The sequence below is a fragment of the Aythya fuligula genome, chromosome 11 (assembly GCF_009819795.1).
Source record: "Aythya fuligula isolate bAytFul2 chromosome 11, bAytFul2.pri, whole genome shotgun sequence".
Taxonomy (NCBI): domain Eukaryota; kingdom Metazoa; phylum Chordata; class Aves; order Anseriformes; family Anatidae; genus Aythya; species Aythya fuligula.
The window spans coordinates 11,632,640-11,656,725 of NC_045569.1; the positions used below are offsets into that span (position 1 = coordinate 11,632,640).

A 24,086-nucleotide genomic window follows, 5' to 3' on the forward strand; every position below is an offset into this window, starting at 1 on the left:
GCGCTGGCACATTAACCACGTGTACTGCAGCTGTCAGTCAGTGTGGAACAGAGACAGGAGGTGCAGAAGTGTCCGGGGCCCCTCCTGACCGTGTGTTTTCAAAGCCTGCAACTGGAACACAAGGAATTTTGTTTTAGGATCAAAAGAAAACCAAATGCCTCCAAAATGCCTCCAAACAAAGCCTCTCAGGTGCCACCATTGGCCCAACCCTACATGCATGGTTAGCGTCCTCACGGACTGTGGGAGCTGTGGGCACGGGGGCTGGAATACATCGGGAACTTGGCCAGGGCCAAGAACTCTCTTTAAAAAATAAATAAATTAAAATCACATCTCCCTCCTAAAAAAAAATCTGTGTTCCCCCGGGCAGGGCAGGGCAGCTGAGGGGGGCGGAGGCAGCGCCCGCTCTGTTCCGGGCGGGCAGGAACGCGCCAGGAAGCGGCGGCGGGGCTCGGCCCTCAGGAAATGGCGGCGGCGGCGCCGGCCGCGGGGCGAGGCCGGGCGGGCCCCGGACCCCTCACGGCGGCGGCGGCGGGGACCGGGAGGCACCGGGCGGCGGCGGGCAGAGCCCGGACCTCCCCCCGCTCGGCTGCCGGCCTCCGAGGGGGCTGCGACGGGCCCCGGCACCCGGCCGCCATTTCCGCGCCGCCCCCGGACCGCGTGCCGAGGCCGGTGAGGAGCCCGGGCACTGAGGCAGGTGAGGATGGAGGCGCCGCTCGGCCCCGCGCCCCGGGCGCCTCATGGGCTGCCAGGGGCCAGCTCCGGGCCGGCTGCGCTGAGGGGAGGCTGAGCGCTGCCTCCGTGGTGCTGGGTGCCAGGGAAGGAGCCGGGCTGTGCGGCAGAGATCAGGCACGCCCTGAGGTTGCCCCGAGTTTCTTGCTGAGGGTTTAGCTGGAGGACTAAGAAAGTGGAGCCGGTGACGTTATATTGGCTCCACTGATACTATCCTCCTAAATTAAACGGTGGAAGAGCAAGGCCTGCCTGTGAGATAAAGTCGGGACCTACTTCCTCTACCTACAAGGCTTTTTTTTCATGGTAATCAGAGCAGGTTAAAAGCCAAGTGTTTGTATGGAAAACGCTGGGTGGGTTTGATTTAAACAGGACACAATGCACCATGTTCCAGGGCAGTTGCCTTGCCTGTTGTTGCACTTAACGCTTCTGATGTTCTCACCTGTGCTTGCTCACAGCCCCTGGGTTCCTTTGTCCGTGGCTCCAGGACTGGGTGATGAAGGACACGACACGCCAAGGATTAGCCGAGGATTATGGTAACCAGTGTGAAAACTGTGCTTGTGGTAATGGGTGCTTAGCCCTCATTTGGTGTAAACCTGTTAACCCGTGCAGCCTTGTGAAAGGGCTTGGTGCGATGCCCTCCAGTGGCAACAGTGTGTACTGGTATTTTGAATCAAGAGGAAACAGAAGCGAATTGGAAGAAGTGGTCCTAAATATTTGATACCCCTAGATGCAAAGGTACCTTGGGTCTTAGCACATGTGGTTTCTCACAGAGGAGGAAACCCTGTTGTTTTCTGCATGAGGCCAAGACTCCTGAGTGTGGTTTCAAGTCCCTTTTGTGCCACAGTCCCTGTGTTCCCTTGTCTGTGCTGTTTCTGTGTTATTACAGGATGTTGGGAGAACAAGGTGCCTCGAGAGAACTCTGGAAGGAGTGCCTAAAAACAGTCCAGAAAAAAAATCACTTTGATCTCTGGCAGAACCCTGCTATTGACTTAGCCCTCTGGTCAGCACAGAAATAACTGTGCTCAGAGGGAGAATGACTCTGGCCAGCCTGGTGATTTCAAGAGATGCTGGCGGCTTGCAGCAAAGTCTCAGATTCTGTTTCTTAATCTCCTCAGCCAGCTGTGGTTTTATTATATTTTTTCTGCCTTGCTCCCTGCTGTTCTGCACAGAAGCCTACCACAAACCAAATAAGATGACTCTCACTAGGTACCGAAGGTTAGGTCAGCATTGCCTTCTGGTGTTTCTGCCCACCATAAAGGGGTTTGGGTGTAACTTGTTCTAAGCCCAAGAGCCTCTGAGTAGCTCCTGCTGCTGCAGCATCTGCAGGGCTGTGCAGATCACTGCTGCAGATTGGGGCCAGCGTGTGGGAATCAGGTGGCCAATACCAGAGCTTTAGGCATGAGCCCCCATCCTTCACTGAAGACAGCTTATTCTGTGTGCCAGCAAGTGCATGTAATGAAATGAACAGAAAGAAAAATGTGAGCAGGTACCAGGAAGAATGTGTCTTGTGGCATATAACTCATCAAAGATAAAGGCAACTTGTTTTTTAATGGACCTTTGTCATTTCATGTAGTCTAGTTCAGCAGTGAGCCAGTGTCAGTAGATAGGCCATGGACGAGAAGAGGTTTTGCGTCCTCTGAGAGCCCTTTCAGTTGACTGCTCAACACAGCTCTCCAAGACGAGCACTTTACCCAGGTTTCCATCTAAACAGAATACATTTGATGTTAGTCTTCTCTGGGGTGCTGTGCAGGACCTGTTAGTGCCTTCTGGCTTTCCGAAGGGACTCCCCTTTTACTCTGAAGCACAGCTTCCAGTTCTGTGCAGGGTTTGGCCCTTAACAGACGTTTGGCACATCTCCCTGTTGGGTGGACTTACACAGAAGCACAAAGTTGATGTGAACATGCTGAGGGAATGGTCTGAAGCTGCATCGGGGAGGTTCAGGCTGGGTGTTTGGAAAAGGTTCTTTACTGAGGGGTTCGTTGGGCCATGGGGCAGGCTCCCCAGGGAACTGGTCACAGTACCCAGCCTGCCAGAGTTCAAGAAGCATTTGGACAACTCCCTCAGACATTTAGTCTGATTTTTTGGGGTGGTCCTGTGTGGAGCCAGGAATTGGACTTGATGATCCTTGTGGGTCCCTTCCAATTCAGGATATGCTGTGGTTCCAGTTTGGGTGCCTTACTGCTCAGATCAGTAGTCCCTGCAGTGTAAATGGTGGCCTTCTTGTAAAGGACACATACAAAGATGATTCACAGTGACAGTTTTAAAAAATTGAAACTGTTCATGCCTTTTGCTTTGCTGAAAAATATTTAAGTGACAAGGTTAGGATTCCTAAGAGAGGAGATGCCTGGGTTACAGCTGACAGGTGAATCTTTTATTAAAGAGAAACATGCAAACTCATTTCCTATCCTCTTTTCAGCCTGGCAGCAGATTATTGCTTATTTATTCTTTTTTTTTTTTTTCCCAGGTATTGCTGCCTTAGCAGTCCTGTGCCATCCCTGGTGATGCCCACTGAGTCACGCTCTGCTAAGCAGGCTGCTCCTGTGATCTCCAGCAGATTCATGGAGCTGGCAACATGATGACAGAGCTGTTTGGTACCTGTAGAGTCCCACTTGTGCGGTGTCCAAGTACCTCATGTTTGACTCATCAAATCTAGCCTTGCAGCATGCCTGTGAGGTGATTGTGAAGCCCCTGGGACCCAAGTTACGGGGCTCTTGTACCACCTGAGGTGGACAGCTAATCCTGGTGCCAGAACACGGAGTGGTTTGAGCAGCTGGGACAGAAGCTGTTGGTGGGGAGTGGTGTGGTGGGGCTGATCACACCACGACTTAGTGCTTCCAGCGGAACCCTTTGGATCACCAGGCAGTCTGTCTGCAGGAAAGGTGTTCTTGGTGGGTGGGGGGTTCAGACATCCTAATACCCCTGCTCTGATACTTGTGTGTTTTACTTCCAGATGTCTCTCTAATTGTAAAGAAGATGGTGGCGCTCGATTTTGGCAGGTAAAAGTAAAACATGTTCCAGCGGGGGGAAGTTGGACCCAGAATCAAGGTATATGATTTTTATCCAAAGGGAAAAAAAATAATGTTAAAACAACTTGGGGTGTGGTGCTATCTCAGCACTGTCAGATGTACACTGTAGCTGCTGTTCTGTGGTACAGCCTTACAACGTCAATAGGCTCACCTGGCCACCTTCTGTCCTGGGCCTTGGTGGTGGTTGCTGGCTGAGTCGCCTGTCTCTAGCAGACACGCGTTGTGCTCGCTGCAAGAAACAGCAACTGAAATTCTCTGGACTGCCCCATAGGAGGTGTGACAAGGTAATCATAACAACCCTTTCTGCTTTGGAAATCTGTGACTTCCTGGTAGGCTGTGAAGCTATACTTGCATAGTTCAGTGTTGCTAAACCCACCTTTTTTTGTGGCTTGCAAAACAAATCGATACTCAAGAGACTAATCCTGCCGTAGCAGTGTATTCAGCTCCTGTTCACATGTTTTTCTGCAAAGCCTGTTTTGGAGAGACACATTTATTCTTTCTCTCAGCCAAATAGGAAAGAACAGACAAGCATTTGGCACACAGTTTACACCAAGTCTCTTAAGTTTTGCCAGGCTCTGTTTATTCATGTGGACCCTGTGTGTTGTAGGGACTACCTGTTCCTGACTAACCCCTAGAATGGAAATTTCGAACCAATGGTTTTTGTAATGAACGTACAATAAATTTATGGAAAAGCTTCTTTCTGTGTGAGTGAGTCTTGATTGAATTCAGGTAGTTTTGACATCCACAAGTGAGGCTGTTTGGAGCAGGACAGCCTGCTTGAGGGGCAGTGCCTGTCTCGTGTCTGGAAATGAAGTCTGAACAAGAACATTTCAGTTGAGTACTGGACTGCTGCTTCCAGCCTACATTGGAGCCCCTAGGCTTCTGGGACATGGCATCAAAGGTCAAAAGTTCTCAGTGCTGAGGGGGTGGAAAAATCTATGAGTATGGAGGATATACCAAGGCAGGGATGAGCATGGCCATCAAACAAACAAACAAAAAGCTAAAAAAAAAAAAAAAAAAGGTGCTTTAGACTGGCAACCAATCACTGCAAAACGCCTCCATCTGGTTTTGGTTTTGCTTTTTCCCTCACAAAAAGCATTCTTACAGAATGCTTCTCATTTATTTAAAATATTTGAGACTAGGGCATGGTTGAGTATTTCAATAAGCTTCACAGTTTCAATCCACTTACTGCGTATAGTATGCACTAACAGTTCACACACAAGGGAGGCGTTTTTGATTATCTCGTGTCACAGACTGTGTAGTGGCGAGAATACTTGATTGCGAGATCAGCTTCATGCTTGGAGTGTTCTCAGCTCTGTCTAGCAGCTGTACAGTGATTATGCATTTTGCTATTTTTGTTTTTCGTTTAATTTTTAGCTCTTCAGCAGACACAGGAGTGGAGTTTACAATTGCTGTAGAGTAAGGGAGTTCCCCAAGCATAAATGGGTACTGGGGGAAACAGTAATCCAGTTGCCACTGCTGCTTGGTAACAGTGTCACTTGTGGGAAGGATGGGAGTCCTTTCAACCCTCAGTGATTTGGAGAACAGCTCCAGGATGCTGATGGATCTTCTGACTAATGTTTTTCTACTGAGATCCTGCCTAAGATGAGAGGAATTGTCTAAGGCTTAGGCCTGGGAGCTTGTTTGGATCAGGGATATTTTGCCATCCTTCTTAGGAGAGAGCTGGTTTATAGGGAGTGTGCCTGAGCAGTTAATGCTGAAAAAGGGCATTTCTCAATGCTATATGTAGGTGTGGCAGCAGAGGAACACAGTTTATGGGAGGGCTGTCCATGGGGGTGCTGCAATGCCAGTACGTATCTGTAGGATACCAGGTGTTTCCAAAGCAAAGCAGGGGTGGACGTAATGCTGGAAGTGTGAATTGAACGTGTAAAGGTGCTGGGCAATATCAGCATTGAAAAATGACAGTCTGTAGTTCTCATAGTCCAGCAGGACACCAATCCTTGTGGGGGGAATGGTAATTCTGATGTCTGGTGTCATCCCGCTGTGCAGGAATTCGTATTTGTGCCTGTAGGCAAGAAGCACAGTCAGAAATACCGAAGGGTGCCCTGTTTCTCTCAAAGCGAAGCACTTTGTGCACGCAGGTATGTGGCAGGGTGTTTGTTCCACTTCACATGTGTGCTATGGACAGTCCCATCCCTCCTGTGTGCCCCGTGTTTACTACTCCTGCCCCTGCGCTGAGCAATGGCTGTTTATCTGCAGGTGAGTGCTGCTTTATCCCTCACGACCTTATCCCTCAGTGCTCAGATCTGCCTGACCCATGTAACAGGATGTAACAGGCCTTTATTTCATGTTCCCAGCTGGCTGCAAACGGCTGGGTGGTGACACTTGGGAAAGGATGAGGTCAGAGCAGACTGTGGGACTTAATTTTTCTCCTCTACTAGGTTTTATCTGAAGTTGTCCCTTACTGCATAAAGGAGCTGTGCTCTTTCAGGCCGGTTAGGCTTGCCCCAGAGCACCACTTGTCTCCTCAGCCTTGCAGCTCCACAGCTGTAGGCCCAGCCAAGGAGAGTTGATGAGGTGACTCAGCCAGGCCCTGCAGTGCTGCCCACTTGCTCCCTGGGGCCTGTGGTACTGAGCCCCCTTTCCTGCCAAAGGCACAGGAACTGGGAACTGCTCACGCCCACGTCTGCAGCAGCAATGAGGGAGTGTAATCCCTCGGGCAGAGACTGACTCAGAGTGTGGCTCGGCATCCTCCAGACCATTTGATTTCATTTTTCAAACCCCGTTCTCTAAATTACGTTTCTGGCTGCTCTTCCTACAAGACAGCTCCCTCCTCAGCCAGGGGGGTGTAGATGAGGAATTTCCAGCCCTCATTTACTAGAGGGTGACTTCTTTTAATCATGATTCCTGAGCTGTGGATTAATGGAGGCCGTGAAGGTGCACTGTACATAACTGCTTTGTCGTGAGGGTAGCCCTCTTCTTCCATATGCAATCACAGTTTGAGTAATGCTGAGGTCCTGTAACAGTTACTCAATCTGCTCTCCCTAGTGTGGCACGCTGCAACCAAAAATATGAGACTTCTATGGGAGCGTGTGCCTTTCTGAGCTGAAGTGAGAAGATTTATTCAGCTAAAGTGAGTTATCTGGTATTTCACAAGGGCCAGCTTCTTCACTAACCACCTCCTCCACCCACACTGCTCAAACCTGAGAAAATTTCCCTGTAGAGCTGGGTATGACAGTGACTCAAACTGAGCAATGGCCTGGCTCTGCATTCTCTTCCCTGAAGTCCATGCTCATTGCTTCAGAAGAATAAGAGCAAACCTCAATGTACCTCTTAGCTCAATGTAGCAAGCAAATCAAATTAGCCTTCCTGCAGTGTATGGAAGAGTCATTAACCTCAGTGAGTTTAGTCCCTCTCATTAAGCAGCACTTCTTGCTGTGTGGGAGGCAAATGCCAGCACTGCCAAGGACTTCGGTTGTGCGGCAGGCCGATGGCTGGGGAGTTGTGAGCAGCAAGCACCTGGGAGTGTGTGCTCCTGCCAGCTGAGCTGCATCTAAAACCTCTGTGTACCAGCTGGCAAGGACAGGAAGCTTTGGAAGCACGCTGTGCCATCATTACCATCTGCTGACAGTGTGCATGCTGGGGCTCTCAGGTGGCGTCCAAGTGTCCTTGTTCAGGGGGACCCAGCACCACACTAGCAAATCATGCAGGCTGAGTGGCGTTCAGACAGGCGATGGGAGTTACTCAGGGATGCCTGAGGCTTGCTCCTGGGTCCTTCACAGGGTGCCTGAATCTCCCGTGAGATTCTAAGGCAATGATGTTAGTTCAGTTGTCATTGTCCAGGGGAGAGCCAGTAGTCCCAGCGGAGGCATAAGGGGCAGCTGGCATTTCTGTGTGCAGGTGTGCCTGTCCAGTACCTCCATGAGAACAGAAGTCAAAACATGGTGCATACAGCAGTGTTTAGCTAGGTTTGTACTTTCTAAGTGGCATGGATCTGTTACTGGCTGTCTTCCCACTGGGGTTTTAGTGACCTATAACAAGGCCTTTATAGCTAACTTCTGTAATGCAGATTCTGTTCAAATTTTTGTTCCTGGGACTGCCTCTTTCAATGTGAGAATGTCATAAAGCAGTAGGATGTGCTTAAAGGTTTCAGTATCCATTCAACACCGGATTACAGTGCCAATGGTGGAATAATCACAGGCCCCAGGTTAAGTGTTTGGCTGGGGCTTTGATGTAAGATCTCCAACCACCCCTGTAGGCCTGAGCTCTCTGCTGCTCTGTCTGCAGGTGTACATGCAGGAGGTGTTGTGTAGGAGACCTGTAGCCTCCAACAGCTCTTACCTTGATGGTGTGATGATGTGCCTCATGCACCAGGATGAGTTGTTTGCCCCCAGATAACCATGTCTTGGAGTGTTTTCAAAAGCCACGCCAATTCTGTACTCTGTATCTTCCTCAGCTTCCACCTCCCAGTAATGCTTCCCTGGGAATGGGATCAGACTGCCCAGAATCCCAATGCACCTGTGAGAGAGACAGGAATATGCTCTGGCAGGGACTCTTTGCAATGCTATTTAAAATGTTTAGCTATGTAATATACCTGGATGTTACATATCAATAAATAGTGTTGTTTCCATAGTGCAGCGCAGATTTTTGATGACAGTGAAGTCCACATGCTGAGGAACTGACAGGTTTCTTTGTGACACCGACCCTATTTTATCTTTGGGCAGCTTTGTATGAATGAATGCCCTGGGCACTTTCAGGACTAGGGAGAATAGCATCCTGTGCTGCCTGGGTTGTCTGGGGAAATTTTTACTTGCTAGAAAAGAAGAGTGCTCTGGTAAACCCCAGTGTAGTAGGGAAAAAATCTACATGTTTTGTGTTTTCTTCCCAAACAAGCCGGGAAGAAATTTTATGTCACCCGCTATGAGGAATGGAGCACTGTAACAGTGTGAAACTGCTGGGGCAGCTGGGGAGGGGGAGGCCAGCCAGCGATGTGGGTAGATAAACCACCAAGAATTGAACATGGTAGTAGGGCTTGGAATATGCTTGGGTACCTGGGCAAGTAAATGTTTTGACAGTAGATTTTGGCTTCTATCCTAAAAGGTAGGAACCATAGTCTGCTATCCTTCGTGACAGGAACCATGTAAAACAGATACTTAAAAAAGATGTCTGAGGGAAACTGACAGAGATAACACGCCACAGAGACCCTTCAGCTTGTTTTACGTGAACAGTCTGTAAGTCAAAGGAGTTGGTACCTTTGAAGAGGCAAGTCTGCAAAAACAGTTTCTGAAGCAAGAAAACTGGGCAAAAGGACCCAGCTCAATTTAAGAGGGCAGCATGAGTCCTGTAAGACTACACCCCAGCTTTGCTTCAGAAGAAGTGGATAGTGTATTAACTGTCATTGCTGCATCACAGGGCATAGCATGTTTCAAAACACACCTGAAGATTTGGATGTGGAGTCACAGCCTCTATATTTTTGAGGTAGAATTGTCGAAGGATGTAAATTACAGAGGCAAAGGATGTTGCTGGCTGAGCTTCTCTACCTCCAGGTAATACCAAGAAATAACTGCACTCAGCATGCTGAGGGCCTGATGTGTAACAGGCACAGCAAGGGTGGGCTGTACTTTGTGCCACCCCAGCAGCAATCATGTAAAGTAAGTGTACAGTTCATTAGAAGTGCATGTGTGTGTCTTGGGAATAGCTTAAAGGCTGCTGAAATTGAGCCTGAGAGAGGCTGTGCTGCTACAGCTCGAAAAGGAATGATGCAAAATGGATGGGCAAACATCTGTGAACAAAATATTACCATAGTAATGAGGGTTGCAAAGCGACCAAGGCAAACCTGAATCAGACTGCAGGAGCTGCAGTGGTTAGGAAGCACATAAGCCTTTTGGAGATCGTGTAAACTTTAGTAAGAAGAGTTTGCAATGTAATCTTGTGTGAACGTTAGTCATTTCAACTTGAGGGCTTTTTAATTTTTTTTCACAGCATCTTGGCATGAGTGAGGCTTCTGAGAGTTCACAGTGGCATCAAAAACAGCCTCAGAGTTCAGAATGAGATGAGTGCCAGCTCTGGCTGCTTATGTGAAACATAAAAGCACCCTGTGGAAGAGTGGATGAAATCCCATTTAGGATCATCATGATGACTTTCATGAAGAGAACCTTCTACCTCCTGTCTCTTTCCAACCAAGCCCCCTCGTAACATCGTATGGCAAAAACAGCCTTGCATTTCCATGCAGGGGCTGAGTTGTGAGCACATATTGCCCTGCATCTGCAGTTGCCCGTGCTGCTTATATGTTGTTTCTGTGGTGCTGACTGGAAACTGATGCATTTTGGCAAGATGAGGCTCTCACTTTAATGGCAAAGGGCCTAATTCTGTTTCAAAACTAATAATATGAGCTAAGCAAAGAGTTGACCAATTCAGCTATATTTTTCAGCAAGGGATAAGTATTTGTATCCCTCTCTTTTTAGCATTTGCTTTGGTGCATAATACCTGTTTAAATTTAGCTCAAGGTGCCCAACATGTAAGTAGATTTACACATAAATGTGGCTGTCTGCATCTGTAATCCTCTTTGCTAACGTGCATTGACTTCCATGGGATGCTTAAATTCCAAAGATTAACAAGGGAGAGAGATTCCAGCTCACAAAATCAATGACAGCTGCTGAAAGCCCCATGACCGTAGAACTATGGAGTGGGCTGGGTTAGAAGGGACCTTAAAGCCCGCCTAATTCCAACCCCTGCCATGGGCAGGGACACCTCCCACTAGACCAAGGTGCTCAAAGCCCCATCCAACCTGGCTTGGTCATCTGCAAACTTGCTGAGGGTGTACTCCATGGCACTGTCCGTGTCACTGACCAAGATGTTAAACAGTGCTGGTCCCCATAACGACTCCTGAGGAACACCCTTCATTGCTGGTCTCCACCTGGACATTGAGCTGTTGACCACAACACTGACTGCAACCATCCAGCCAATTCCTTCCCCACCGAGTGGTCCATCCAGCAAATCTCTCCAATTTAGAGACAAAGATATCATGGGGGACAGTGTCAAATGCTTTGCATGAATCCAGGTGGATGATGTCACTTGCTCATCCCCTCTCCACCAATGCAGTAGCCGTGTTGTAGAAGGTCAGCAGATTCATCAGGCACAATCTGCCCTCAGTGAAGCCATGTTGGCTATCACCTCCTTATTGTCCATGTTCCATTAGACACTTCCTGGAATCTATTTTTAAAATGTCTGTGCTCTGTACTACACAAGCCCCTTTCAAACAAGAGGCTCAGGTGCCCAAAGCACCAATTTTATTTTTTTTTCTGCCTGTTCTGTAGTGTTCACTGTAGTGAACAAGTTTTACATAAGATGCATTGAGTGTCTTCCACTGAACAGAGCTTCATGAAAACAGCTCTCAGATCACAGGGTGAAAATGAGACGAAGGAAGGATGGGCAGACTCATGCACATTATGCTCAAGGCTGCATCACCTTGGCAGCTTGCAGAAGAAGGGGCAGGGGAGAGGGAGCAACAGCCAATACAGAGGAGCAGCTCCTTGAGTCTTGGAAATCTGCAAGTGCTAGATCACTATAATTAAAGAGAGACTAATAATTATGAAGATTATTTTAAGATTTTTAAAGAGTAAATGGATTTTGATTTTTTTGTGTGTGTGTGATATTTATCTAGGTTCTTTGGGCTTTGTAAGGAATTAAATGGGGAGAAGTTTCAGAAATAAATAGAAGTTGTTACACACATCACACAAAGAGATGGTTTAGGTTAAAATAAGTCTGATTTTCTTAAAGGTATTTTATAGTCCTTTAAAATATCTCTGGATAAGTTTACAGTTGTCTAAAATTGAAGACAAACATAATTTGTGCAAAAACCAAGATGGAAAAATCTACTACATCGTCTGGAAGTTTTACTTGATCTGTGCCTGGCTTGGAGATAAGAGCTGCAACACCAGCACACCTTTTTAGTGGAGTTGAATTCAAGGTAGGGGTGTGTGATGGGTGAAGCAGCCACAAACCACACGTTAGTTGCAACTGAAATAATCTTGTGTACCTTGTAAAGCTGTTATCATAGACAGGCAGATCGCACTCCGGGTTTTCCAGTTCATCACAGGCAATTGTAAATCCATCATCCAGGATTGCCAATAAAGGATGGGCTGTGTCCTCATTAAGACAGAAGTAGGTGCCTGCGAGAGAGAAGAATGTTTGAGAACTCCAGCAACTCCTTAAGGCATTATGGTTTGCAGCAAGGGTGTGGGGGAAATGTTAGGATCCACAAAAAGATTAACAGCGTTCTGGAAGGAATTTGGCTGACATTGAGAGGACCAGGTTGTCCTGTTTTGAGATTTTTCAAATAAATGGGTGTTAAAGGAGCAACTCACAGCTTAACACTGTTAAGTTACAGCTTTGTGAAAAGCAGAAAATGGGCCTTAGCCTAGTTTTAAATCCAGCCAAGGCTCAAAGCTGCAGGCATTTCACAGGAAGCAGCTATTCAAAGATGACAGCTCCTTCCTGCAACAGACTGTCCAATTCCGTCATCTTCCCCAGAGCTGAAGTGATATATTTTTAATCACTGAAAGAAGAAGGGAGAGGTTTAAAGCCCTCTCCATGGCGCCACTCCTCTATATACATGTAAGTGCTGGGCACACCAAAGAGAAGGGATGACTACAAAGGTGCCACACGCAGCACCCCAGCGTGGGGCTCATTCCCCAAGGGCCACCCAGTTCAGCCTCCTGTCTTCACGGAGTGCGGGCTGGATGCGACTGATGCTAACAGCCCTCTGAGAGCCTTCCCCAGCAGGGGACTGCTGCAAAAGCTGCTACAACGCCCCCAGCAGTGTGTGCCCCCCTCTGTCCAGGAGTTGTGAGGCCTGGGAGAGAGCTGCCTGACCAGCGCAGCAAACATCCCTCGTGCTTCAGCAGCTCCTCCCCAGAGCAGCCCTCAGAGAGGCAGGTCGGCTACACCAGCCTGAGATGAAAGCACTTCTGCCTCGCCACCTTTGGAGATGTCATGAGGCATGTCTGGCACACGGTGCTCGGCTGAGCAGGCATCAGGGCTGCTGTAGTAGTTTGTGTTTGTGCATCAGCCCCAGCAAGGAGGAAACAAAGGTCATTCCCAGCGCTCGAGGTGAGTGCTTGCAGCTGACAGAACAATTTGCATCGGCTGTTTACATAATGTAGGCTCTGAGAAGATAAATCTCTGTGCTAATCCCAAATTAAATCATTATAATCAAAGTGCAGTTATTTCAAAGCAAATACAACACAAACAATGACAGCACAATTATAGGCATGTGCTGCTGAATACAGACATGCTGTGCTAGCAAAAATGGTAATGTCAAATACTGAGTTTGATTTGAGTAGCTGAAATAGACACAAACAATAGTCGCACGAGTCCTCCTCCCTCGGGATGTAACAGTGACTATGTCTTTTCTGGGGTGTCACCAACGTGTAGCAGGCAGATGTGTAACTGACATGCAGCCAGAGCTGTGTTAAAGCCTGTTCAGGGACTAATGTCTTGCATGGGTGTGTGGTCAGCCTGCTGAATAAGCAAAATTTGAAAATCTCACACGAGGTAAGTGCAGAAGAGAGACAGGTGTGGTGTGAGTGCATTTGTGAATGACATGGGAGATTTGAGACAGCCCAGCAAAGTTGCAGCATTGTTATAGCTGTGTTAAAGATGAAAATGGGTGTCTGTAATTATAAGGCACTAAAATGAGCTCTGATTAGAGGTTGGGAAGTGAAAGGGCTTCCAAATTCCCCTTGGCAGAGAAGCTTAATGCATGTCCAGTGGGGCACTATGAGCAGAGAGGATAATACAATATTGTGACAGTTACCAGAAACCAAAACTTTCAGCTGAAAGCTGGACTACCTTTTTCCAACAAATAAATAGATCAGCCTTCAGAGCTTCCCCCAGCCAAGCAGGAGATGTGCTAATATAGACACAGGAAGGTTTCACATACCCACATTACTCTGGAAAGTGCTGACTGCCTCAGTTATACCTTCCAGCAGCAGCATTCAAGGTAATCTCCAAAGTAAACTGAAATCACACCTCAGCTGTCTTCCCTGGTGTGTCAGTTCTTGGCAAGCTGGTGGTATCTGGGGACACTGGGCTGATCTACTCCTTAAAAATGTTTAGAAATCAGAAATTTTCTTCTCAAACAAAGTGGGCAAAAAAAAAAATGTTTTTGAATAACAGAGCTAAAGCAATGCACTTATTGTTACAAAAAGACTTTTTTTCATTTCTAAAATGTTACCAGATGTGTAATTAGATGTAAGAGATTAGGACCTGATCCAGGCACCACTGGAGCCAGCAGGAAGCTTTCTGTTGGGATAATAGATGCTATGGTAAGCTGCGGGAGTTATCCAAGCTGTACAGTACCTGTGGTGTGTATCAGGACAGGCTCGCTGCTTTCACTGGAACCACCCAGGTTTAAGGCTCTAACACAGATGCGATAGCTTTGTATTGGCTGGAGGTGAATTAGGACTTCACAGTTAGGAATCCCAACAATAGATCTATAGAAAATAAATCCGAGGAAAATGATAGGGTAGAGAACAAAGGTGGGCCTTTGAGATTATTTTTCTGAACAACAGAGAAGAAATTACATGATCAGCTTCTCTTATAACCTTCAACAAGATTTCAGCTTTACTAGTAAGTTGCCAGAGGTAAGAGAGACTCTGAGATTCTTACATTTGTTTCTAAGCTTTTCCCCATGCCCTGTATATTCATTTTCCATTAACAATTATACAATTAAGTTTACTGAAATGAATGTTTATAAAGGTAAATTCTACAAAAGTAAAACAAATTTTAAGTTTGCTTCTCATAAGTTGTCAAATCCAGTTCCTAACAGAAGTTGCTGCCAAAACAGAGGTCAGGGAGAAAATATTATCTCATTTGACTGCTCACAAGTAGACATCATATCTTGAATTTTTATATGTAAGCTTCATATGGAAAGATATTTCTGCAACTCTAAAATGGGAAATGTCCTTAAACCATTTCCAGCAGAGAGTAAAATTGAAAAAATACCATAGGCTGTTCATGGATAGTGTGCAAACACAGAAATCAAATTCTTTTAAATAATTTGTTATGAAATATTCCCACAACCGTCACTCACAATTGCATCTAATTATTTAAATTCCATTTAAATTTCCCATATACTTAATGGATGAACTAACACATGCAGCTTGTTTTTCAGGGAGAGAGAGGGTATTTCAATGCCATTGTAACAGAGCTAGACTTTTGTGATAGGATTTTATGATTTTATATATTTCTTCCTTTTGGCTGGGCTAAGTCATAGTGAAAAAAGGAAGAGCAGATTCACAGGTGTATTCTTTCACCATACCCTGAGATACTGACACGCAGAGCTAACCCAACTGCTTATTCTTGCAGTGCCACTCTGGAACCTCCAAAACCAAGTAGTTTGGGGCTGATGTTAGTCCAATATTTTTTTTAAGAATCAAAAGCTTGAATATGTGTGCCTGATCCAGTTTCTGATAATGTCAATACAGGTATTTCCTAATCACAACTGAGATTTTCTACTCCCTACCCCAGGCAAATCAAATCACGGGCTACTAAAATGCTTCAAGTGGCACAAATCATTTCTTCAGCCCTGTATGGTCCACAGTTCCCCAGAGGTTGTTCTGCACATTCTTGGCCTTGCACTTTTCTGAACACATTGGCTTAGGCTTTTGACCAAAGGGTCCTTTCTTACTGCTACCTGGTGTCACATGACTTTAAATGGTTTCATCTCTACATGTTGTGAACTTGATAGAATAGTGACTCACTCAGTAATAGTGTCATCATTTTCTTCATCTGTCAGCTTGGACAATTCAACCATGTAGGAATCAACAGGGTTAATATCTCTAGATTCCCAGCACACCAGTGCTGCATTTTCACAGCTTCGTATCTTTTTACTCTTAATTATAGGTGGTGAAGGAGCTAAAAAGTAGGCAAAAGAGCAATTTAAGAAATTGCTTGAAGATGTTTGCAACAAGCATGCTTGAAAGAATTTTAAAACATAGAGCAAAGTTGTTTACTCAATATTACACGGTTAAAGAAAGCTGCTTCCCCAGTGGACAATAAACAGCAGGCAGGGTGTTTAACAGTACTATTCAAAAACTTCATTTGGACTATGAAGGTTCCAAGATAATTAGTCAGAAAAGGGAGGTATAACTTGTCTCTGTGCATGCTCATTCTCTTTCTATCATTGTTTTTATCTTTGCCATAAAGGTTCATCCATTCTCTGCTCTAAGATGTCAAAGATCTCTGGAATGAGTGTTTCAAGGTCTCACTCTGACCTGCATTACTGACATAAAGTCCAAGGACTACCGTGAATTTCACTATGAAGATCCCATAGTCATATGAGCAAAATACATTTACCTGTTACATAAACAGCTCTTTCACTTGGTGGACTGATGCCAGAAGCATTTAAAGCACTGACCCAAAACTCGTATTGTGTATTTGGCAACAGATTAGTAATGGTGCAGTAAGTTTCTTTGACTTTTAGCATATGCTCTGAAATGGAAAAAACAAAGTATTTAGTGTCATTACACAGTTACCCGCCCTTCCCCAAGGCCTCCTCAAATAATGGGAGTTGCAGTTTATTGTTTTGTGTGATGAGTTCAAGAGCTCCTTTGCTCCCTACCCTTTGACTAGGCTGCTTCACCTAAGAACTGACAAATTGGATAATGCATCAGCTTCTGTAGGAGCAACATCACTCAGGAAAAAACAAACAGAAAGGTATGTCAACCACCCATCACTGATTTTTTTTTTTAAAGACCCTGCACATTACCACTCTGGGGATGCTATCAATACAGCTCTCCCCAGCAGCGGGATGAGAGCTGAAGCAATTTCAATACTATTTTTTCATTTTTTGTTTTATAAAATTTGGACAGTTCTGCTTTTCTTTCTGAACTGGCCATTTGGCACTGTATAGGCTTCCGCTTGAATCTGAGAAGTGTCTGGGTGTTTTCAGTAAAGGTTCTGAAACATTACTATTAGAAAATGCAGTTTTATCATAAAGCTGAGACATTTTAGAATGGTTCTGTGGTTCTTTTTTGGGTGTGTGGGTGTTGGGGAGTTGCTACCTATTATTAGCATTGAGATAAACTGTAAAATGACTGTGGGGGTTTAAGTGGGCGTGCCGATAATAGGATGATTTGCTTTCTAAAAATACCGTGCTTTGCAGTGGATGCGGTGTATGTGTCTGCTGCAGTGTCTGCCCCTCAGGAAAGGAAATGCTTCTGTTGGGACCTGACTGCATCCACTGCCCCTCCTTCCCACTATTGCTATCCCAGCTGCTCCCATGATCCTGTCTTTGCGCCTGTGATGGGTCCTGATGCAGCTGGCAGCATGACAGACCTGGAAGGGAAAGTGTAACAAAGCTGGAAGCAGGAGCTGTGGTGGCACATATGACATTTTAGTGGCAGAGTAGCTGCTGAAGGGGCACTGATTGCCACTTTGGAACAAGCTGTTTTTGCCAGTGGGGACCAAGGTTTTCCCCTCGGGTCTCAGCCTCCTTTACCTGCTTGCTCATCACCGTGCCTCTCATTGCTCACTGGTTTGTAGCACAGCTGGTAGCACTCGACAGTGTCATCTGAGAAGAGGCCCCAGCAAACTCTCAGTGAGGTGCCAGTCGCTGCATTGGGAGTCTGGGGATTGATCACAGGGGCACAAGGAGCTGCAGAGGGAAAAATAGATCGGTTTTTGAATGTACGTGAAGCATGATCTGTTGCTGACAAGCAAACACTTCTCCTCCCACAAAAGCATAAACACAAAGCCTAGGCATTGAGTGGAGTCATGTACCTCTCACATGGAGAAGAGTTAGGAGCTGACCCAGTAAATAGCTGGAGATGAGAATCAGGTCTCTGGTGTACAAACTCTTCTTTCTTCAAATCAAAATCAGAACAACAAAACAACAAAAACCTCAGCTCACTCCTCTGTAAACTTCACCACCCCATCTCTGAGAGCTGCTGTTCCCCAGCCAGCTAGTACAGCCCTGCAAGAGCAGCATCCAACACGCACTGCACTCCTGGGGGCCAGCCCTGCTGCTGAAGAGCCTCGAGAGGAAAGACAAATGAAAAGCTGTCCAACAGAGGATCAGCAGCACAAACAAGCAAGTGGTAAATGCTATTTTCCTTTTAAAAACCACTGTGTATGGGCAGGAAAAAAATGCATATTGTCTGATTATTTCTGACTATTTGTGGTGTGCCAGAAAAAGTTTACTCTCTCATTTTTTTATTTTTATTTTATTATTTTTTATCATTAGTAATTTATTTGGATTTTGCTTTGTTTCCTGTGGGTGACAGGAAAACATTTACTAAATAGCAGAGGAACAAAGCGCTAAAATCTAGTTATTGAGAGAAGCTGGAAAGATTGTTTGATTGGTATTGTTCTGGTATCCCCCTGTGTTTTATTCAAGTAACTACAAGGAAAGACAAGTTATCACCACCTCAGCATGCCTGACCCGTCATCAAAAAGGTGGGTGGCTTTGTGAGTCTTCTAGGAAATCATCCAGCAAAAGCAGGGAACTAGAAAGTTCTGGTAATTTTATACTAAAAACAAGTGAAAAAAAAATACAGAAATAACTTCCAGAGTCTCTGCATATATAGGAAAACTAAAAATATCTAGAGGGCAAGTTAGGGAGAAGCTAACTCTGCCTTTGCAGTTCTCCTTTAAAAGAAGTGACGGACTTCTGTTTAATACATATACTTGATTGAGTGTAAACAAGTCTTAAATAATAATCAGATAGGAAGAGTACCTTGAATAGTATTAATGGAGTTCATTAGTTGTTCAACTTCTGAGAAATCTATCTTGCGCTCTTCAAAGTCTGGCAGTGTTGAAAGCTCTAAATCCACTTCTTTCCTTAAGAATTCTTCCAGTCTATAAATATTAAAAAAAAAAAAAAGTCTAATTGGGAGTACCATGGTATTGGAGATACCATTCTATGATATCTATTGTTTAAAGGAAAAGAACAGCAAGCTCTGAATTAACAGCTGTTTCCTTAAAACAATGTTTCCATAGCTGTTTAAAGCTCGGCCTTCCCATGCCCTTTGCTTGGGTGTGTGGCCACATCAGATCAGTGTCCAAGATGCCAAACGCAAGCAGCTGGATGCAGACGGGACTGTGGGACCATGCTTTGTGTGGCCTGTGCTGCCACGGAGCAGGTGCGTGGGGTTTCCCCTAGCACCCCCCTGCAGGATACAAGCCATTAGCTCCTTGGCTTTCATCTAGTTTTTTAGAATTGATGACTCTGTTACTAATCAGGATCTCATGGTTTTAGGTGTTGTAACTTTGAAACAAAGGAGTATCTTTTCTGTATGTTTTCAAAACGGATGCCAATCAATTTAAATATGTATATATATATAATGTAAATTATGTAGTCTTGCTTAAGATTTCTTCCAACTCTTTCAACATCTTTCATGATCTGCCTTGAGCACTTACAGCTTGACTTTCTACCCCTCTGTATTAATGCATAAATTAGCTTGTTAGTAATCTATTTAGGGAGATTGGTTTTAGGCAGATTTGTATCCAGGGCCTTTCTTTCAAGATCTTTAGGAATCCTGTTTTTCAGTCATTGAAATTGGTTCCTTATGACTCAGCTGAAAACAGTGATTTATTCATGCTCTAACTCTCCTTCTGAGTTTTTCTGGAATTGGCTCAAAACTAGTTTTGAGCGTTAAACTTCCTAGAGCAACTTCTCTTGCAGCAGTTTAGACAAGAAATACTAAAGGTTTCCATAGCTCTAGTAGCTTAGGTAAAATCTGTGTGCCTGAATGGAATATAGAACATGCAAATGTCTGCAATAACAGCTCCAATTAGCAGGAAGAAATGTGACACAAAAATCCCAAACTGTGATACTACCTGTCAACCATGGTTACTGCTGCCTGTAGAAAAAAAGAGAGTGTGTGTTAAAGACAGAAAAGATGTATTTCTTGCATCAGGCCAGAGAAGACTACATCGTGCTGCTGACCTGTCTTATATGTCCCAAATGCAGCCCTTGGGGTGAGCTAATTGGCTCTCGCACAGCTCTAGGAGCAAAGCTTTCTGTGACAGCCCATTCAAATGGACGGGTCATGGGGCATTTCCAATAAGATAACACGCAGGTTCAAGCAGGGAGCAGCATCTGCCCAGCTAGGCTCTAGACTCTTTCCTTCCTCAGAAGGAAAGCCAACAGAAGACAACAATGGTTGGTGAAAATAACTTTGTGAACGTTGTCTGTATTGGAGGTAATCTGAGCATTCCTACCATAATTTGCCCAGCCAAGGGCCACACTGGGAACATCCCAAGAGACCAAAGGCCAGCACTGATTGCAGTCAGTGTGGCAAAGAGTGGCCTGGAAGGCAGCCATACAGCCCCTGGAGGACCTAAGCAGCTGAGAGCTCATGAGCAAGAGCTATTCACCACTTGGTGCTATGCTGGGGAGAGGACCCTCAGCCCCACCCCCCAAAAGATTGGAACAGTGGTTATTATGGATGATGTAGAGCTGTTTATGAGATAAGGAGAAAATAAAGTTATTCCCAGAGATGCAGAGGAATGGAAAAGTCAGCTCATGAAAAGAGTTCATCAGGTTGGACTGCCCATGCAAGTCCTTCCATTGGAATGGACAGGAGGTGTTTGAGCGCTTCATTTACTGTCCAGTTCAGAAGTTGCTGTAACTTTGCTATAGAAATACTCCCACTCATCCAAGTTACAGGACAGCTTACATTAGAGCAATCATTCATCAGTAGTGAATTTTTTCCCCCTATTATTTTTCTACCTTTTAAGAGAAATAACTCTCGACACCTCCTCAACAGTGGGATTCATCCATCACTTTGCAGGAGCTCATAATGTATTTAGTTTGGAGCCTCCTGTTCAGCTGAGCTGTCCAAAAAAATGAGCAAGGAAAAGAAACATCTTCCAAAGTAGATGCATCAGCCTGCTTCCTGTGAGCACAAGACAGAGCAAGGGAGCTGAGCCTGCATGGGGCAATGAACGCTGCTAAGTGTTTCCACAGTTCCCTGAGGCAAGTTTTTTTAGAGTTATCTTCTCTCTGAATCCCAGTAAGACTCCTAAATCATTGCATATCCAAATGACAAATTTCTGCTGCCACTGCATTTTGGCCCCATTGTGTTGCCCCATCAAGTCATTGCCCAATGCCAAGCACCTAGAGCAGTGACAGCACTCAGACTGGGAACCCCAAATACTCTCTAGCAATGAAGTAGACTACCTGTAGACTACCTGCAAGCAGCAAAAAGCACTTAGAAGGGGCCTTGACAATCAAAGCTCTTTACCTTCATAAAATTGGCTTTGTCGTTTTCCAGGTAAAGCTCTTGGGTTGTGTCTGTCAGCTCCTTACAGGTGTCAAGATGTTCCCCACAGCTGATGAGCTGCCCATACAATGCTTCCAGCTTCTGCCTCTTCTCTTCCCCCAGAGCTTCCAACTGTTCTTCGTACTTCTGAGCAAGCATTTGCACTGCATCGTTGTAATGCACCTCGAAGTTCTGCTCCTGCCTCCCAAAATTCTCCTGCAAGGCATTTGGGGTTTTGTTCCTTGGTATCAGACCTGATCTGTAACTCAGCCAATGAAAAATGTTTCTCAGGCCTGCCTAAAATTCTCCTTGACAGTGATGCAATGCCAGTACACAGAAGATGTTATTTGACTAACTTGCATTTTAAGTGTTCATTCTAATATTTCTCCCTCACTGAGGCACAAGCGTGTTGGATTTGGTTCCAGACATGATAAGAGCATCAGAAATTATAATAAAAACAATGATGCAAAGCAACTGTCTCCAACCTAAGCCTAGGGAGCACAACTTGGGCTAGATCCTAGCCCTAATCTCTCCAGTATTTCTACCTACACAACCAAGCAAATCCTTCCACTAAAGAAACCATGGCAACCCAGTGGGATCCATGGATTCACTGTGGGGGAGCTGAGCAGTTAATGCTGGTATCTTCACTTGCTGCTGGAGAAAGCACTAGGAAGGAAGATTTAAGGAGCAGGCAAGGCTTTATTGTCAGCAGCTGCCCACTGCTCAGGCACTGATGTCCTTCTGTGCCACATGCAGCAGAGAAAAGACAGTAGGTGCCTTGAGTTATGGCTTCCATCTGACTTGCTACCAGCTGGACCCCTTCCCCCAGGGCCAAGTTGACATGAGCCAAGCAGGAGCACAACCCCTGAAGTGCTGTCTCTCGAAGCAGCTGGTCCAAGGGTTTGCCTGGATCTGTAAATGAAACCGAGTGAGCACAAAGGGTACGCTGTGGATGGATTGGCCACTTCAAACTAAGACAACCTGGATGGGTATGGCTTTATTTCTGAAAGCAAGTTTTGTGCAAAGGTTTAATGTTGTTTTACCAGCCCACTTAAAAAAACAATTACAATGAATTTTTCAGAGTATCTCAGTCTAGGCAAACCCCAAGATAACTCTGAGTTCTGGTACTCTAATTACTTACCCCTCTAACTACTGAATACTGTGACTCTGTCAAAACAGTTCCAACCCCAGTACCAAAGCGTTAGCCCAAGGAGAAATTCGTTACCTCTACAGTGATGAAGATTTCTTCCAAGTGACTGGCAAAGTTTTCTATTTGAGCAATCTGTTCTTCCAATTTGCACATGTTTTTATGAATCTCCTCCTACCAGAAAAACCCACCATGAGTCTCAGCATATCCAAACACTGTTTTAGAGGCACCACAGCACACTTGCTCTATTCTTACCTTCTCGCTTTCCACGGCATTGGAGAGCTGAGCCACCTCATGGTCCCTGTGCTCACCAAACAGTTTGTCAAAGGCCCGGATTGGCATCTTGCAGGTAGAGCAAAAAACATCTGCTGTTTCCTCCTCCTCGCTGACTGCCTGGCTGCTCCGTTCATCTGACATGCCACCGCTGCTAAGCCCCTCTCTGGACCATGTGCGGCTCTCAGCGTCATCCTCTGCTCTGGCTTTGCTCTGATCTTCATCTTGAGAAGCCTCGCCAGGAAGTCCCTGTTGCTTTGTACTTTGATCTTTCACGGGAGAGCTGCTTTTTGATGCACTGTATACAGAGCCTTGTGATCCTGCTTTTTGTGTGTGAGCAGGTGGCCATCTTCTCTCCACCGTCTGCGGATGTCCTCCAAGAAGCTCAAGCTCTTTTTCTTTATCCTCATCAAGTCCATACATCTTGGCCAGCTCTGCAACCTCCTTTTCCAAGTCATATCCAGCTTCTTGTGAGTGCTGAATTTTTTCACTGCTCAGTACAGGTTCCTTTCTGCTATTCCCCCGAGATCTGTCTGCTTGACCGGATGGCTCCTCGGGAAAGATATCAAACCTTTCCTTTGATCCATAAAGATCCATGTGATAAAATATCAAGCCTTCAGCCTCAGTCTCACTAGAATCTGCAATTGGTGGGGAACCTGACTGATCAGGCAGCTGGCCACTACTTTCATATTGTCTTGCCCTGCCAGATCTGGCTGACATTGGTATCCTCAGTGAGGCTTTTGGGATGATGACTCTCAGCCCTGTAATAGAAAGGAAAGATCCTTAGCTACATACTTTGATTTCAAGCATGAGTTTTTCTTACTTAAAAATGTATAGATGGAATAGGTTTGTACGAGGACTGCTCAGGGCCTGGAAGTATTCATGGGAAAAAACAAAGCTGGTAGCGTCATTTCCTATCAGGATGCTTGGCTTTTCTTGCCTCTGTGTCTTTGGTGTGTATCTTCTGTCTTCTGAGTGGCTCATCTGTGTCCCTGACATCCAATTTCCAAACTGTGGAGTAGTCCTGTCTTCAGCTCAGCACTGCGACTGTGCTTCAGGTATCTTGTGCAGTTCACCCTTCTGTTTACCCTTCAGCTGCTGGCAAGCACTGTCACTGTACTGTCACTCAGGCATCCTGTAGGAAGCCCTCTCTTGTGACCCATAATACATTAGCAAATGACCTGAAAAACCCTGTTCTCAATTTTTCAAGTGATCATTCTTGAAATTGAAACTTGATGTTTCTTTTAACTTTATTCTGACTCCAGGTCTCCAAACCTTTCTAAAAAACAGGGATACATACTGCCCTTTGGGGGTTTGCAGGTGTGAAAATATTTTTTTTTTCACGTAAAAGAAGTTCACAGAAAAAGATCAGCGATGATCCCCATCATAGCATAGAGTTACAGCATAGAGTTACTAGGAAGCAAGGCAGGCCATTGACCCTTGAATTGAGAGAAGTTTGCTCTGACCCAGAGCTTGCACACTTTATCCATCCCATGCAACGTGGGAGGTGTGAAAAGAGCACATGGATGTGAAATATCAAGCTGTATGATAAAGCAGATGCATGTGGGACAACAGGTATGCAGACAATCTTAATGCTGACTCCCCAAGCCCACTCCTTCCCACCCTCCCACTATTAATAATAGCACATGAAATAATGCTAGTACAGGGAGACCACCTGGT

At 45.5% G+C, this 24,086-nt stretch overlaps 1 protein-coding gene, 1 long non-coding RNA gene and 1 other non-coding gene across 4 annotated transcripts; 2 read left to right on the top strand and 1 right to left on the bottom strand.

The window, feature by feature from the left end:
* The first annotated feature begins 620 nt into the window (after positions 1-620).
* Positions 621-4,452, top strand: LOC116493750. 2 transcript variants are annotated; one of them, XR_004253789.1, is made up of 3 exons: positions 621-694; positions 1,185-1,262; positions 3,194-4,452. It is a non-coding gene; the product is annotated as an uncharacterized LOC116493750 (long non-coding RNA). The 2 variants fall into 2 exon arrangements; XR_004253788.1 differs by lacking the exon at positions 621-694 and having other exon boundaries at positions 872-1,262.
* On the top strand, positions 889-1,019 carry LOC116493755. Its single transcript, XR_004253792.1, has one exon.
* A 1,076-nt stretch (positions 4,453-5,528) lies between the features above and the next one.
* Positions 5,529-23,126, bottom strand: FSD2 (fibronectin type III and SPRY domain containing 2). Its single transcript, XM_032194989.1, has 12 exons — positions 22,389-23,126; positions 22,212-22,307; positions 20,969-21,202; positions 19,560-19,582; positions 18,457-18,578; positions 17,221-17,376; positions 16,077-16,211; positions 15,482-15,635; positions 14,079-14,212; positions 11,755-11,887; positions 8,058-8,234; positions 5,529-5,781 (listed from the first exon to the last, which is right to left on the bottom strand). Exons 1-12 carry the CDS (start codon positions 23,124-23,126, stop codon positions 5,529-5,531), a joined length of 2,355 nt encoding a protein of 784 aa, XP_032050880.1.
* Between the last annotated feature and the right edge of the window lie 960 nt (positions 23,127-24,086).